We start from the raw sequence: 15,546 nt of genomic DNA on the forward strand, positions 1-15,546 counted from the left end.
AGGCAGACTTGCAGAATTGCGTTCCAAAATCAACTTTGGAAAAGCGAGCATAGGGTTAAGGTCAAAGAGTGGAGGACATTATTGAAGTGCATGGTGAAAGACCAAATTGTAATGTATCTCTGAAAAAAGATTGGCTTTGGTCACTCCAGTGCTTTTGAAACACACTCATTTGCTTTTTACAGTGAAAAAGGTCACCTGAATAAATCAACACCCTTTATTCAACAAGGTAACCTTTCAGTACCTCGTTCGAGAAAACACCTTATTCCTTTCCAGAGTTATCAATATTCCGAAAGCTGTTGGCTGTGTAAGAAACCTTGAAAAATTTCAGGTTTTTTCACCAAATATTTCGCGAATACGTAACTTTTAACCACGGAGCAGAAACAATGGTCCACGGATTCAGTGCTCACGTCGAGAACACGAGACCGCCTCGTCAGCGCAGAAATAATGCAGGGTGAAGGAATTTGGAAAACTAAAAATTGGTTTCTACTCAGAAATTAATTTGGGCCTGTCGCGAATTTTAAACGGTTTGCCAGTTAAAACTTCGTGTTTTAAAAATCATGGAACTTTACAAATTTCAGCTTCAAAAGTGATCCTTCCGATGTTTCATTAGAAGTACTTCGAGCAAGGATATGAGTTGAAAATTAAATTCTTCCTCTGAATTAAAATTTCAGTTTTTCCCAGTTTTCTACATTGATAAAAACTAGAAAACATGCTCCAAACTTTTAAAATGTCGTAGAATTTACATAAATATATCAAGGAACTTATTTTGGAGAAACATTTTTATGAGTTTGTGAATTTGCGATAAGATTATAATATTTATGTAATGGGTTTTAAAAAACCAAGGCCAGGGCTGAAAAACTGATTAGAGTTCGTTCATCACTTTCAATTTTAACACGCGAGAAGCATGAGCGCTAATTTAATGAGCGCATTACTTACTCACAACTATCAGGACAGCCACGTTAAATCGTTTTTCGTCGCTTACTACGGTATTATCCCTCTTGGAGGTCCACGTCATTCGATCTAGGAATCGAGCATCTTTGTTCCTCTTGGGCTGCACACGATTCATCTTGATTTTCCTATTTCTGAGGGCGGGGCAGGCTGAAATGACTTTACCTATTTTAGACGTTTAAAAGGGAAGCCGGAACTCCGCTTAAACCTGGCTAGTTGTTACACAGGGGTTGCGAGGCGACGGCGAATGATGAATTTTTGTGTTTGTGTCATTTTCGGTTGGCGTTCTCGCTTCCTTGTTCCACCGGAAGTGCTCGCCGTGACAATAAACGTTGTTACGGAGGGTTGGCCGACATTTTTGTGATTGCTCGTGTTTGAAATACTCCATCGTAATGCAAGCGCAGCTTTCACCCTGCCCCTTTGCAACAATTACTGTAAGTTACCACTCACCATGGGAAATGTGCAGAAGAAAGGATTTACTTTATATCAACTATTGACCAAAATATCACAAATATAGTGCTAATGTAATTTCTTACTCAAATGAATTTAATTCTAATCAAGTCCGCCGAAAACAATCGATTAATTATGGGGTGTCCTTGTTTTAGTGGCCACCTGAATTTAATGTTTTTGTGGATTCCCAAGTTGTTTCACTATGTACCAAGATGAAAATTTACGACAAGACTACTACGCACAGTAGTCTTAATGGGGAAATAATCAGCTAAATATTTTGACAGGCCTTTGAGAAATGTGAAAAAACCTAGGGTGTCCTTGTTTTACCGGTCGGAGTGTATGTATGCTTATCAATGTGTTGTGGTAAAGATAGTGATAAAGAATTACTAAAATTAATAAGAAAAATTACACCTGCGAGAACAAATTTCGGCACATTTGTAAATTAAAAACTTGTTAAAAACGCACATTAAAACCAAGAAGAATGGGGGAATATTCCAGGGTAGGCATTTGCATTGAGTGCCCACCCTGCTATTTTCTAGGGTGGGCATTTTCCACCCTGCCTACCCCGTGTCTGCGCCTATGAACACACTTCATAAGATACACCTTTCAGTAGGTCAAAGAAGTATACATATCACTGGGTCCCGAAATATTATCGACGACATGAATGTTATAGGAGATACTAATTTACTCCACGTTTTTCGTTTATCTAGCTTGCCCCTCATTGTATTTTGTCCGAGAGTATGTACAACAAATTTTCTCGCGTAACCCTTCAATGGAGTTTTCCGGAAGGGTTATTTTTCTCCCTCAGGCGAGCGAACTTCAACAGCATAGAAAATTGTAATCTATTGAAAATTGGAATTTACATTAAATTTCCTATAAAACGGATGTATTACATAACAAGAATCGAGTTACATAAAGCAGGAAACAATGGATTTGCGACATCACAGAAAAGGGTACGATTTAAATTTTTGCTTACTGTAAGTAAGTTGAGCTTCATTCATTTTTACGCATTGTTATTAGTTTTTATGAATTTTATGCAGTTTATGTATTTTTATGTATTTTTATGCGTTTTTACGCACCGTGCATGCATAATTATAATTTTGTGCGCACGTCAAGATAGATATGTGTTCTGTATGACCAAGTGCAGTTTTTACACATATGTATGTAAATTTAGCCGAACTGCACTCGACACGATAAATATTTAGCCACACTAAATACTTTCCCCGGATCACTCCGCACCGCAACCAACCCGGAATCTGTTCCGGGTATTTCTTATTTAGTAATAGATCATCTTTTACCTTCAGCTGATCATTAAACCGCACGTACCACTTTTGTGCAAAAACGAAAAATTTACTTATTTGCAAAATTTTCGCCGAGAATAACATAGAATGGACGTGGAACTGCGTTTCTTAGGTCGGGATAAGAAGTTAAGACCACGTGGACAATTCACGTACTGCGTCCTCCCGTACATCGAAGGTCAGCGGGTAAGAGGAATTCAATCTGTTTGTTAAATACTTATTTAAGGTACCCCTCATAAATATTGCGATCGTACATACCTGTTCAAAAAAATATTTCTTCATGCAATTTATAGACTGAATTAACTATTCATTAATTAAGTATTAATTCATTATTTAAGTACCTGGTGGCCATGTTGACTGGACGAAAAGTGAGAAATATCAAATTTTCGTACTTTTCATCCCGCCCACACGGTCACCAGGTCGTCGAAGGTCAAAAGAAATGTGGTTTATGAATTCTCCACTCTTAAAAATTCAACAAAAATTCAAACAAAAAATAATGCCCCGACTGGGACTCGAACCCAAAGATAATTTGTCCGCTTATTAATGAGCCACCACCAACATCACTTCCCTATAAGAACGTTCATATGCTGGACGGATATGATCAGTATACCAAGCACCTTGTCTTTGATGCTTTGAGTGACAGACAAAGATATGCCTCAACTGGAGCGATGGTGGCGCATATACCTATCTGTGTATTATTTAGTTGCTAGATGACAAGTCGTGGTGCTAGTGTGCAACACCTACCAGTGTATTATTAGTTGGTGAATGCGCATAGACGGCGCTCATAAGGGTGCTACTATCACTCGTCCATTTCGCCTTCTAGATATCCTATATAATAGTATAGTTCTGTGCAGTATATGTACATACCAAATAACTTTTTTTTAATAATTTGCACAGTACACTTTCGGCCATTCGTATGAGGATTGTCGTGACGGAGGAGAATTCTTCTTTTTGTTTAGGATTCGAGCATTTGGAGCGATGGTCACCTCTGCCCGATTTCAAATTTCATGTCGCCATGGACACTACTGGATTAAGCGGTTGTCGGTTAGCTACATAAAATTTAATACGCAGACGCATCTACCCAAACTTTTTAACAAGCAGAATACTAAATTCAGGATTCAGGTCTCCTTAATCTCAGAAACCGCATGATAATATTAAATTTTAAAAAAATTGAAAATGAATTTCTATATTTTCAAGGAAGTAATTCATTTGAGCACAAATTGTATTCAATTTTTGAAATCGGGCTAAAATTCGAAAGGTTAGAGCGTTTTTAAAAATCCGGATTTTGGCTGAATTTTTTTTTTGAAAATTCCGCCACGATCGTAAACATGCCCATTCAGGAAAACGAAAAAATACGGGTCCGCTTATTTCTGAAGGTAAACAATTTAAAATTATAGTCTAGTCCACATTGGGATTTGACAAAAAGTGAAGGCAATTTTAACGGTATTCAAAAATGTACTAAAACCTTGAAAACAAAAATTAATTTCAGAACGGCCAAGATTACGCAATATTCTTAAATAAGACCGAGGTTTGTGACACAACGGACGGAAAGAAGATCACACTTGGGGACATGTTGGTCCTTCGGGAAGACGGGACTTATCCACCTCCACCCTGGTGGAAAGTTTTAAAGTGGAAAGTGTTTTCAAACCAGGAGAGAAAGTATTCCCCAGAGAATTATCAGTACAAAAACGTTTTCAGGTTCCAGGTTTGTACAGACATACAGTTTTTAAAGGTTGTAACACACCTGTTCAAAAATCTAGTTTTCATTCAAAACTCAGTCATCCCGATTTCTGACTAAAGATTTTCATTCACATTCATTCAGTCATTTTCGTTCAAATGCATTCCATTTCACTTCATCGGAGTTCATTTCTTATTTCGCCCCACGTATTAAGTATTAGATGAAAAATGAAATGAGCGAGAAATCCTATCATTCACAGTGATAAATCTGAAATGACGGAACCCTTCAGTCGTTTCCGTTCAAATTAGATGAAATTCATTTTTATTCACTATCATTCACCATCATAGTAGCGCACATGAATGAAAGTGAACAGATTTGGGTTGCACCGATTCAATTTAATAAGTTTTAAGGTCAATTTTCGGCATAATTTTGTTGAGCCTCTTGAACGGTTCGATTTTGCCCTCTAAACGATTTTGCGTTACGGTAGTTGACTAAATTAAGTAAATTAAATTGCAAGTAATTTGATTGGTGTTGTCCACCAGAAAATACTTAAGCTATTTCTTTTGTTAATATATTACGTGGCAATTTAAGTTTAATCAGGAGGCGAAAAAAAATACGTGCGGGCAAAAGCGATAGTTAATTCATAGTATGAACTAACCAAACGATAGCTTTCCAGAGTATGAATTTCATACTCTGGAAAGCTATCATGAAAAAATTCTCAATCACTGAGACAATTCACGCAGTGTGACGTTGTCAAACGGATAAGTTCTCTACACTTATCATACACATTTTTCTTACAATGCAAGTCTTTTACGTGTACAACTCAGATCTGGTTGGGACCAATTTTATTTTGTTCACAAGAAAAAATAAGCATATCCGTATTTCTCCATTTTTACTAATGCGCTAATTTGAGCGCGCGGCACGAATTTTAAGCCATCTTCCTCCCAAAACCTCGATATTTAAAAATTCTGTAAATTTTCGAATTTTGACGGGAATCCAAAAATTAAAAAACATGTCTCGTCAGAATGACTTACTTGACTTATGAAAAATCCAGTTGCTGCGAAATTTGAATTTCAGAATTTTATGCCAGTTTTTGAAACTCTTATTATAAACTCTTACAAATTTTTAATTTTTCAAAAAACAGTGATTGCGAATTTTTTATACGTCAAGTAAGTCATTCTGACGAGACATGTTTGCGAATTTTTGGATTCCCGCCAAAATTCGAAAATTCACAGAATTCTTAAAAATCGAAATTTTGGCTGGAAACTGGTTTAAAATTCGCGCCGCGCGCTCAAATTAGCGCATTAGAAAAAATGAAACAATACGGGTATGCTTATTTTTTGTGGTGAACAAAATAAAATTAGTCCCAGTGAGATCTGAGCTTATCACGTAAAAGACTTGCATTGTTAGTGAGGCAAATACTTAACAATGACAAAATTACTAAATATTTTTTGAAAAAGTTTGCAAAATTAATTCACGAAGCGCACATACATAGTTCGCAAGTTATAAATGAGTGCGTGATTTGTCTCAATATTTCACCGAACTTTCTACTAGTCAGTATGTCACTCTCTATTTCAGGAGAGATGCGTAACTTTCACCATACCCGACCCGTCTAGGAATCACGTATTCCAAATGACCAAATATTTCCCACGCGATAAAACCGAATCCTACCCGGCACTCGAAAACATGTTGGTAAGTATTTTTAATTTCCCCCTAAAATCAAATTTAGTCCGAATTTTTTCGTGTAGAATTTTGAAAACATGAATTTAAATAGATCCTCTCCAAAATATTTTCCCACATGGGCCTCCTAACCTTGAAGATTTGCCGCCTCGTATCATCCCTCTGGGAGAGTGAAGCCGTCCCCTGGCTGAAATCTCGATCCCAAATTCGGTTCGGGTTTTACCCGTACAACGAACCCGCCCAGCACTCGGCGAGATTGTTTCTCTACAGACATGAAATGCTCCACCTCGCCCATCCCAATTGGCACGTGGACTGTTTCGTTGAAGAAACAAATGTGATGTTTGACAAATTTAGGGACGATTTGGACAAGGTTCTGGAAAATTGTCACCCAATCCGTCGCCTAAGTTGTGACTTCCGTCACATAAATAACGAGCTATTGATTAAGGTGCTGAATCGGGTGGCCGGTTCCTTAGAGGAATTGGAGGTTTGTTTCCACAGTTCTGACAATGCGCGGGAAGATATTACCGAATTTTTACAGTTGGTAGAATTCCCGCTCCTGAGAAGGCTCGAGATTGATATGAGTCCTAACGTTTCTTTAACGATTAAACCGATATGGTATGAAAAGTTGGCGGGTTCGCTGATAAGGTTGAGTGGCAAGGTGTCCACTCTGTACCTCAAGTCGTTCATTGCCCCGCTGAATACCCAGTTTTTGCGGGAAATTATGTCGAATAGGGAATACCCGAGGTTGAGGGAGGTTCGGATTGGAAAAATTGACTCGGACGGGATGGAAATTTTGCGGGGTTTGAGGGCGAATTTGGTTAGGCTGGAGATTAAATGGTTTTCCGACGAGTGTGAGATTCGGCAGGTGGAAGAGGTCGTGCAAAGGCAGAGGGAGTCGTTGGAGTTTCTGTATCTCGAAGTGCCCCCGGACTGGGGGGTGGTCCCTGTGGGGGAGATGCCTTACTTGAAAAGGAAAGACATTTTGTTTAGACAGCTTTAAGTTCGTTGTATTTAAGCATTTTAAAGTTTTAAATTCAAGTTTTTATTTATTCGCCCCTTAATTTATTAAATTTTTATCAAGATAATTGTTAATTGCAAGATCAAAATCTTAATTGCGTAGTTATGTTGATAAATTATTAGTTAATGCTGCACACTTTAAGGGGCCTGTAATTCTACGGAGCATACATAAGTGAGCCTTGTAAGAATCTTTCAAGCATAAATTATATATATTGAATTTTTGAATGAATAAAATTTATGCTAATTAATTAAATTAAACCTTAATCTTCTACGTTAACTGTTTATTTTTATTCGTTCATGAACCATAAGAGTGCCAGTCCTGGTCGCATCTTAACCCATCTCTCTAAATATTTAAGGAATATTTATGGAAAGGGCCACACTCTTAGAAATAGGGTTACGATTATAACCAAAAACTTAACGTACAAAACATAAATTTGTTAAATCAACACCGCCGGTGTCAATATGTATGTGACTTAACCGCCTTGGTTACAATTGTGATTCCGAGTGGTGATGACATTTTTCCGTCCGGTTATAACATTATCACTACAGGTATCAAAATCATCATAACTCGGATTCAACATTTTAACCAAGGCGGTTAAGTCACATACATATTGACACCGGCGGTGTTGATTTGACAAATTTTTGTTTTGAGTGTGTGATTCTACCGTCGTCGTTATGTATAAAGTTGTCATCGAGTGATTACAATTGTCACCGACTAATTATAAATTTTCACTGACTTCGTATTAAATTGCCACCAGAGCTAGGAAATTTATAACCAGTTCGTGACAAATTTGTAACCACGGCGGTAGAGCCATACATATATCTGTACGTTTGGTTTTTGGTAATAATCGTACCCCTACTTCTAAGAGTGCACATGTCTTTTGGTACAGAGCGTTATCTAAGGTAATACATATATTTTTTTCAAAAACCCTGTTTTTTAAAGCGTTTTTTCCCTTCAGCTCGGAAAATCATGTTCTTCAAGCGAACCCAGTCTAACCCGATTTGAATTTCAAGTATTTTTAAGTGTTCATATAGATACCTGTTCAAAAAAAACATTTTTTTCAAAAGCGAATCGTTCCGATGTCTGGTTAAAGATTTGCATTCAAATTTCGTCATTTTCTTCAAGTTCATTTCATTTCACTTCACTTTACTTCATCGGATTTCATTTCTTACTTCGTCCCACGTGTTAAGCACAGGGTGAAAAATTTGAAATGACAGAATTCTCAAGTCCTTTACATGCCAACGAGGGGAAATTCAGTTTCATTCACTATGTATCATACTCAGTCAAATGAATGAAAATGAACAGGTTTGTATGGCCAAGTGCAGTTTCTATACATACTTATGTAGATTTCGCAGAACTGCATTTAACACGTTAAATATTTAGGAATCTTGAACCACACTACTTTCCCCGGATCACTTCGCAACCAACCCGGAATCTGTTTCGGGTATTTTGCGAGCAACAACTCCAGCCGAGTATTAGCAAGTCAGTCTTCAACATGTGTAACAGTCCAGCTGCTTTTTAACACACACGACTTTTGTGCACGAAAACAAGTCAAAATATTTCTTTCGAAAATTTTCCTGTAACATTAAATGGACATGGAACTGAATTTTGTAGGTCACGGATATAAATTGAGGACAGGTTACGAACTCATATACTGCGTCCTCCCGTACATCGAAGACCAGCGGGTGAGAGGAGTTCAATAAATTACTTATTTACTTATAATTAAAAACTTTTAACTTTTTAAAAATGTGATTTTTCCAACTATGCAAAATTCAGAAATAGATAGCATGTGTAATATCAAATTTTTAAATTTGTAAAAATTACTTTTTATAATTTAATCGGAGCAAAATTGTGTTTAAGTTTTGAAATCGTGATAAACCTCGAAAAGTTACAGGGTTTTTATGAGTCCTAATTATGGCTGACTTTTTTTGTAAATTCAACAACCGGCTAAAACTTGCGCGTTTTGGAAAACCTAAAAAGACCCTGATTTCTGAGCTTGTCAAAATAACCCCTTTGCGCGTATCTTACATAATCATTTTTTGACATAATCGTTACCGTAATAAATTGTCTTTTGAGGGTAATTAAATTGTCCCCGGCGTCGATAGTATTTTTATTACGTAGGCGTTGACATTGGAGGCTGAGCAGGATTTAGCCTCTGTATTCATGATACCCTTCGGTGATAAATTATTACCCGAGCGGTTGAAATGCATAGTACCTTCGCCAGTAGCCATCTCATCAAATAGTTATTGAGTGTGTAATCATTGTTGGGGACTTATTAAAGGGACAATCTATGTATAAATAAATTTCGACAAGGAAATTCAAAATTTGAAGAATTGGAACAACCGATTTTCGAGTGTTCCCATTTATGCAATTTATACTTGTAGCCAGGGTAAGGAAAACCCCTGGGTTTTGCTATTGAAAACCCATACCCAGGGGTTTTACCTGGGATTTGCGGGTAGTCAGGGTAGTCGGGGTTATGGGGGAAACTGATCCAGTGTCTCATGTATTCAGTTGTAAAAATAATTTGCTTTTTCAGTAATTTTGCAGCAAAGCTGCTTATTAATTATATTGTACTGACTAATTAATTAGTAGAATTATTAGTAATGCCCAGGTATCATTGTTATTAAATTCGAATACCCCAACTACCCCGACTACCCGTGGGTATTGCTCAAATTTGCTACACAAAACCCACCAATACCCGCAATACCCCAATACCCCAAAAACCCGGGGTAGCATACCCTGCTTGTAACCTAACCTAATAATTAGTCTAATTATTTATGAAATGATGACCCCAAATCGATTCTAATTATTTTCACAGTACACTTTCGGACACTCGTACGAAGGTTGTGGGGATGATGAAGAGTTCCTACTTTTGTTAAGGATCCGATGGTTCGAGGAGGCGAAGTTCTCATCCGCCCGTTTCCAAATTTCCTGTCGCCATGGCAACTACTGGATTAAGCGGTTGTCGGTTTGTCACACTCTTAGAAATGGGGTTATGATTATAACCAAGAAGTAAACGCATGTGATTCTACCGCCGTGGTTATAAATTTGTCATCGAGCTGTGACAAATTCTCATCGATTATGTAATTATCAACTCTCACCGACTTGGTATTAAATTGTCACCTAAGCTAGAAAATCAATAATCAAATTAATAACCACAGCGGTTGAGTCATATGCGTTTACATTTTGGTAATAATCGTACACCGAATACAAAAAATTGTCAAATAGCACCGCCGGTGTGAATATATGACTTAACCGCCTTGGTTACAATTGTGATTCCGAGTGGTACTGAAATTTTTCCGTCCGGTTATAACATTATCACTACCGGTATGAAAATCATCATAACTCGGATTCAACATTGTAACCAAGGCGGTTAAGTCATATATTCACACCGGCGGTGTTGATTTGACAAATTTTTGTTTAGAGTGTAACCTTATTTCTAAGAGTGTATGTACGTGGAAATTTTAGGCTGCCAAAAATTACGCAATATTCGTAAATGGAACCGACGTCCGTGATACCACGGATGGAATGAAGATATCGCCCGGGGACATTTTCGTCCTTGCGGAAAACATCTTGCCGAAGATTACCCGCCATCGCGCTGGAGGAAACTAAAGTTGAAGGTTTTTTCAAAAATGAAGAAACGCCCAGACGATTTTCAGAACACGTTCGATTTCCGCTTCCAGGTTTGTGCACACCTTTTTCTAACTTTTACCAGATTGGGTGGAAATTTAAACTTTTTATCATACCTGTTCATCAGTGTTTCTGCTGTTAAATAACACCTGCACGAAATTAGTGCAGAAAAATGTTTTTAAACGTTTAATAACACCCATCAAAAATCCGGAAAAGTGCATGAAAATGCACTAAAATGCGCGAAATCATTTACGTGCAAATAACATTAGAATAATGGAATTTTTGGAAATATTCGATTAATTGAGAAGTCTTTGTGCTATTGTACAATATTTTCCTCCTCGTTTTAGTATTTTAGTGTAAAAGCATTTTTCATTTTGCAAGACATAGGTAAGCCCTGATTCCGGCTGGAAAGTGTGATAAACTTTCAAACTAGTTAGATAACTGAATCTTTCCCCCCATTTTCAGTGTTTCGGGTGAAAGTAACCACCTGCAAGAAATAACCGCAAGAAAATGGTTTCTTGCAGCTATTTTTACCCGCAAAAAATGCAAGAAACTCCTTCCTGCCCGCTGTAATTCTTAGGGCGCGTCGCTAGAGGGCGCTGTGTTTCTTGCATTTCTTGCAATATCTTGCACCTTACATTTCTTGCGTTTCTTGCTTTGCATTGCAAGACATTAAGCAAACCCGTAAGAAACGAAACACTGCCCATTTTATAGAGTAGCAGAATATGATTTCTTAAAAATATGAAATTCCCTGTATGAATTGCATTTCAGTTATTATTATGCATTATTACACATTTTCGTGCATTTTCGTGCGTTTTTATGCGTTTTTATGCATTTTTGTGCATTTTTATGCACCATGCATGCATAAAAATAATTTCGTGCGCACAAAAAGAAACACTGCTGTTCATGAACGTAGTTTTCCTTCAAAAGTCAGTCATTCCGATAGAAATATGTATGAGTGAAGATTTTATTCACATTCAGTCTTTTTCCTTCAAATTCATTTCTCTTCGTCTTATCTTACTTCACATTTTATTCATCATCTCAAATGATAGAATCCTGAGTTTGAGTCGTGTTCATTCAAACGATCGGCAATTCATTTTCATTCAATTTTCATCATAGTCAGTCAAATGAATGAAGGTGAACATGTATGGTTTTTCCTAGAAAACAAGTTCCCTGCTATGGAACCCTCAAATATTTTGACTCTACCCATACAACAGATTGATGAAATTAAATATGAACGTTCTGTTAAATTTCTCAATGCAAATTTCAGCCTCGAAGCGATCCCATCACGTCCGACCCGCCTGACAATTACGCATCAGACTCCGCCATCCTTGCCTATTTCCCACGTGACACAGCCGAATCTTATATCGCCCTGGAAAACACGTTGGTTAGTACTTTTTATAATTTTCCTCTAAAATCACTTAACTTTAATCAAGAAATTTTGTAAACTTGTCAAATTATATAGATACTCTCCAAAATATTTTCCCACTTGGGCCTCTCAACCTTAAAGATCTGCCGCCTCGTGTCATCCCTCTGGGAGAGTGAAGCCGTCCCCTGGCTCAAGTCTCGATCCGAAATTCGGTTCCAGTTTTACGCCTACCGCGAACCCGCAATGTCGATGAAGTTCTTCTTCTATACGAGTGAAATGCTGCCCTTTGCCCATCCGAATTGGCACATGGACCGTCTCAATACTGGCGATACGGCGACGTTGTCTAAATTAGGGGACGATTTGGACCGGATCCTTAAAAATTGTCACCCGATGATCCGGCGCCTAAGTTGTGTTTATTGTCACACCATAAATAACGCGCTCTTGGCCAAATTGCTGAATCGATTTGCCGCGTCTTTAGAGGAATTGTCGGTTTGGTTCGATGATTGTGAAAACGCGGAGGAAGATATTACCGAATTTTTCAACTTGATAGATTTCCCGCTCCTTAAAAGATTCGAGATCGATATGGGTTGCAGTGTTTTGTCGACGATTAATCCCGCATGGTATGTAAATTTGACCCGTTCCCTGATCAAATTGAGTAGCAGGGTATCCGCGCTGTACCTCAAGTCGAACAGCGCCCCGCTGAATACGTATTGTTTGCGGGAAATTTTTTCGAATAGAGAATACCCGAGGTTGAGGGAGGTTCGGATTAAAAAAATTGATTCGGATGGGATGGAAGTTTTGCGGGGTTTGAGGGCGGGTTTGGTTCGGCTGGAGATTAATGGGTTTTCCGATGAGTGTGAGATTCGACAGGTGGAAGAGGTCGTGCAGAGACAGAGAGAGTCGTTGGAGTTTCTGCGTCTCGAAGTGCCCCCGGACTGGGGGGTGGTTCCCGTGGGGGAAATGCCTTTGTTGAAAAGGAAAGAGATTTTCTTTAAACAATTTTAGGCAATAGGTTTAGGATTTATACTTTCAATACCCTTGTTTAAAGTGCAAATTTCTAAATACCCTTAATTAATTAAATTTTTAATTCCTGTATTTATCATTGCATGGACCATTAGCATTGTTAGAATTTTTATACGAAAGTAATTACTATTTTATTGCTATGTTACGTTTATTGATTACTATTGATTAATTACTGTTATTTGCATCACCCGAAGTATTTACATACATCGGGGGTAGTAGATGATCGGTAAGAATTGTAAGAAAACATAGCCTTGAAAGCGTTAAATGAGCCATCTCATCGGATATGAACATGATATGAGATGAGTTACGACTTTATGCATGTAAATAATCTGGTAATAAACATTACCGAAAAGCACAAGTATATGACTCTACCAAAGTGGTAATGATAAGTTGTACCGTGTGGTGATAAAGTTTCACCATCATGCCAACGAATTTTTACTACCTGGTAAAATATTATTACCAAATCTATTATCATTACCTGCGTGACTTTACCGGATTATTAAGAGTGTAAATACACACCTATTGAAAAAAATATTTTCATTTAAAATCCAGCCTTTCGGATTTCTGTCAGAAGATTTTTACTCACATTTAGTCATTTTCCTTCAAATTTATGTATTTAACTTCATTTCTTATGCTTTGATCACAGGGTGAAAAATCCCTTCATTCATACTCCTTCGTCTGAGATGACAGGATCATTCGGTCATTTTCATTCAAATGATTTATGAGGAAATCTACTCACATTCACGGTCATAATGCATCAAATGAATGAAAGGGAACAGGTACGTATGCGTGTGAACATATGCATTCTGCACACTCAAAACAAAAATTTGTCAAATCAACACCGCCGGTGTCAATATATGACTTAACCGCCTTGGTTACAATTCTGATTCCTAGTGGTAGTGAAATGTTTCCTTCTGGTTATAACATTATCACTACCGGTATCAAAATCGTCATAACTCTGAATCAAAATTTTAGCCAAGGCGGTTAAGTCATATATTGACCCCGGCGGTGTTGATTTGACAAATTTTTGTTTTGAGTGCATACATATATAACTCAACCAACAGGGTATTGCTAAGTACATAACACCGTTTAGTACTACCTCGGTGTTAGAGTTATACCATATCGGTAGTAAATTTCTACGGTGTGGTATAATTTCAATACCATAAAAACTTTAATATCGATGAATCAATACATACCTACCAGACCAGATTTCTAACAGTGTACATACTGATAGAATTTTGATATAAATCAATCGATCAGCTATTCACTAATAGAATAATAATTTGCACTCAACCAGTTTTTCATCCTTCTTGGGTGACATCACATTTGTATTTGTACCGGATTCCAACCGACGTTATTGGGTTGCTCTCTGATTTATGAAGTGCAACTTATTTCCTCAATATCAAACTTTCTGCTAGGAATGTTCCCCTTATTGAATTTGCAAACATTTACATAGTTTTCCCATGACGGAAAATTTCCGAAAATTTATGTAAGTACCACCAAAAAATGGAACTTTGACTTAATCAAATTCGTTACTTAGGTATGTTTGGATCATCTTACATATGTCCTCGTAATTTATTTTCGTCTGCCAACCTGCACAAATTCATGGATCCATTTGGAAATTAATTTCAAGCTGTATGGAGGCAAGTTGTACATATGTAATTAATGCTCAAAAAGTATTTAAAAATATCCACTGATTTGTCCACATTTATGAGCCTTTAAATTTGTCCGCATTTTTCCACGTGTAGATTTTCCAATCGCTTTGTCCACATTTTTGCGCGTGTAAACTTGACTAAAACTTTGACATTATTTCTTTATATAAACATTTGAACCCCGGCCGGGACTTTTGTCTTTGCAGGTCTCTTTAACATATTTTAGAGTCAATTTTGACACATTTTTGCACACATTTTTATAGGTATCTCCCATCTCACCTACTTTACCACTCCAATTCCAGCAAGTTCGGAATGGACACGTAGATTTCCTAAGTTTGCCAAATTTCCAATGTTTTTTAAGGACCCTGTCAAAATTATGTCACCCTTTTCAAAAGTAATCCACTCTTAATCCCACATATATTAAGGAACTCATTAAAAAAATCGACACACAACTGTACCCCTCATCAAATCCACGTTACTCTGGATTCAGTTGCTATGGAGAAATTAGCATTGTAGGAGATCGGAGCTGTCAAAATCGTTCATTCATCATCCGAATAAAAACCAGTTTTTCTCTTTTTTTCGCGTGACATCACAACACATTTATGTATGTACGGCATTCCAATCAACGTCATTTTCAATCACTTTTTTTCAACCGTCATTTGTCAAATGCTGAATACCTAAAGTCAAACTTTTCACTGGGGAAGATTCCTTCTTAAAAAGTGGTCAATTTATTCGAAATCTAAAATTCGCTTGTGAAATTTTCTCGAGAAATTAAATTACCACAAAATTGGAACATGACT

General features: G+C 37.3%; 2 protein-coding genes across 2 annotated transcripts; both read left to right on the forward strand.

Annotated features, from left to right (window-relative positions):
* The first annotated feature begins 2,695 nt into the window (after positions 1-2,695).
* On the forward strand, positions 2,696-7,335 carry LOC118433407. The gene is made up of 5 exons (XM_035845324.1): positions 2,696-2,882; positions 3,594-3,740; positions 4,186-4,401; positions 5,953-6,066; positions 6,149-7,335. Exons 1-5 carry the CDS (start codon positions 2,787-2,789, stop codon positions 7,052-7,054), a joined length of 1,479 nt encoding a protein of 492 aa, XP_035701217.1. The 5' UTR covers positions 2,696-2,786; the 3' UTR covers positions 7,055-7,335.
* Positions 7,336-8,137: 802 nt separating this feature from the next.
* On the forward strand, positions 8,138-13,452 carry LOC118433409. Its single transcript, XM_035845326.1, has 6 exons — positions 8,138-8,377; positions 8,456-8,757; positions 9,891-10,040; positions 10,541-10,755; positions 11,973-12,089; positions 12,168-13,452. Exons 4-6 carry the CDS (start codon positions 10,705-10,707, stop codon positions 13,074-13,076), a joined length of 1,077 nt encoding a protein of 358 aa, XP_035701219.1. The 5' UTR covers positions 8,138-8,377; positions 8,456-8,757; positions 9,891-10,040; positions 10,541-10,704; the 3' UTR covers positions 13,077-13,452.
* Positions 13,453-15,546: the final 2,094 nt, after the last annotated feature.

Source organism: Folsomia candida, unplaced genomic scaffold (assembly GCF_002217175.1).
Source record: "Folsomia candida strain VU population unplaced genomic scaffold, ASM221717v1 Fcan01_Sc051, whole genome shotgun sequence".
In the NCBI taxonomy this organism is placed as follows: Eukaryota; Metazoa; Arthropoda; class Collembola; order Entomobryomorpha; family Isotomidae; genus Folsomia; species Folsomia candida.

Coding starts and splice junctions, on each gene's coding strand:
- LOC118433407 (XM_035845324.1), top strand. CDS start 2,787: ATGGACGTGGAACTGCGTTTCTTAGGTCGGGATAAGAAGTTAAGACCA. Junction 2,883..3,593: donor CGTACATCGAAGGTCAGCGG/GTAAGAGGAATT, acceptor TAATTTGCACAG/TACACTTTCGGCCATTCGTA. Junction 6,067..6,148: donor CGGCACTCGAAAACATGTTG/GTAAGTATTTTT, acceptor GAATTTAAATAG/ATCCTCTCCAAAATATTTTC.
- LOC118433409 (XM_035845326.1), top strand. CDS start 10,705: ATGAAGAAACGCCCAGACGATTTTCAGAACACGTTCGATTTCCGCTTC. Junction 10,756..11,972: donor CGTTCGATTTCCGCTTCCAG/GTTTGTGCACAC, acceptor TGCAAATTTCAG/CCTCGAAGCGATCCCATCAC. Junction 12,090..12,167: donor TCGCCCTGGAAAACACGTTG/GTTAGTACTTTT, acceptor CAAATTATATAG/ATACTCTCCAAAATATTTTC.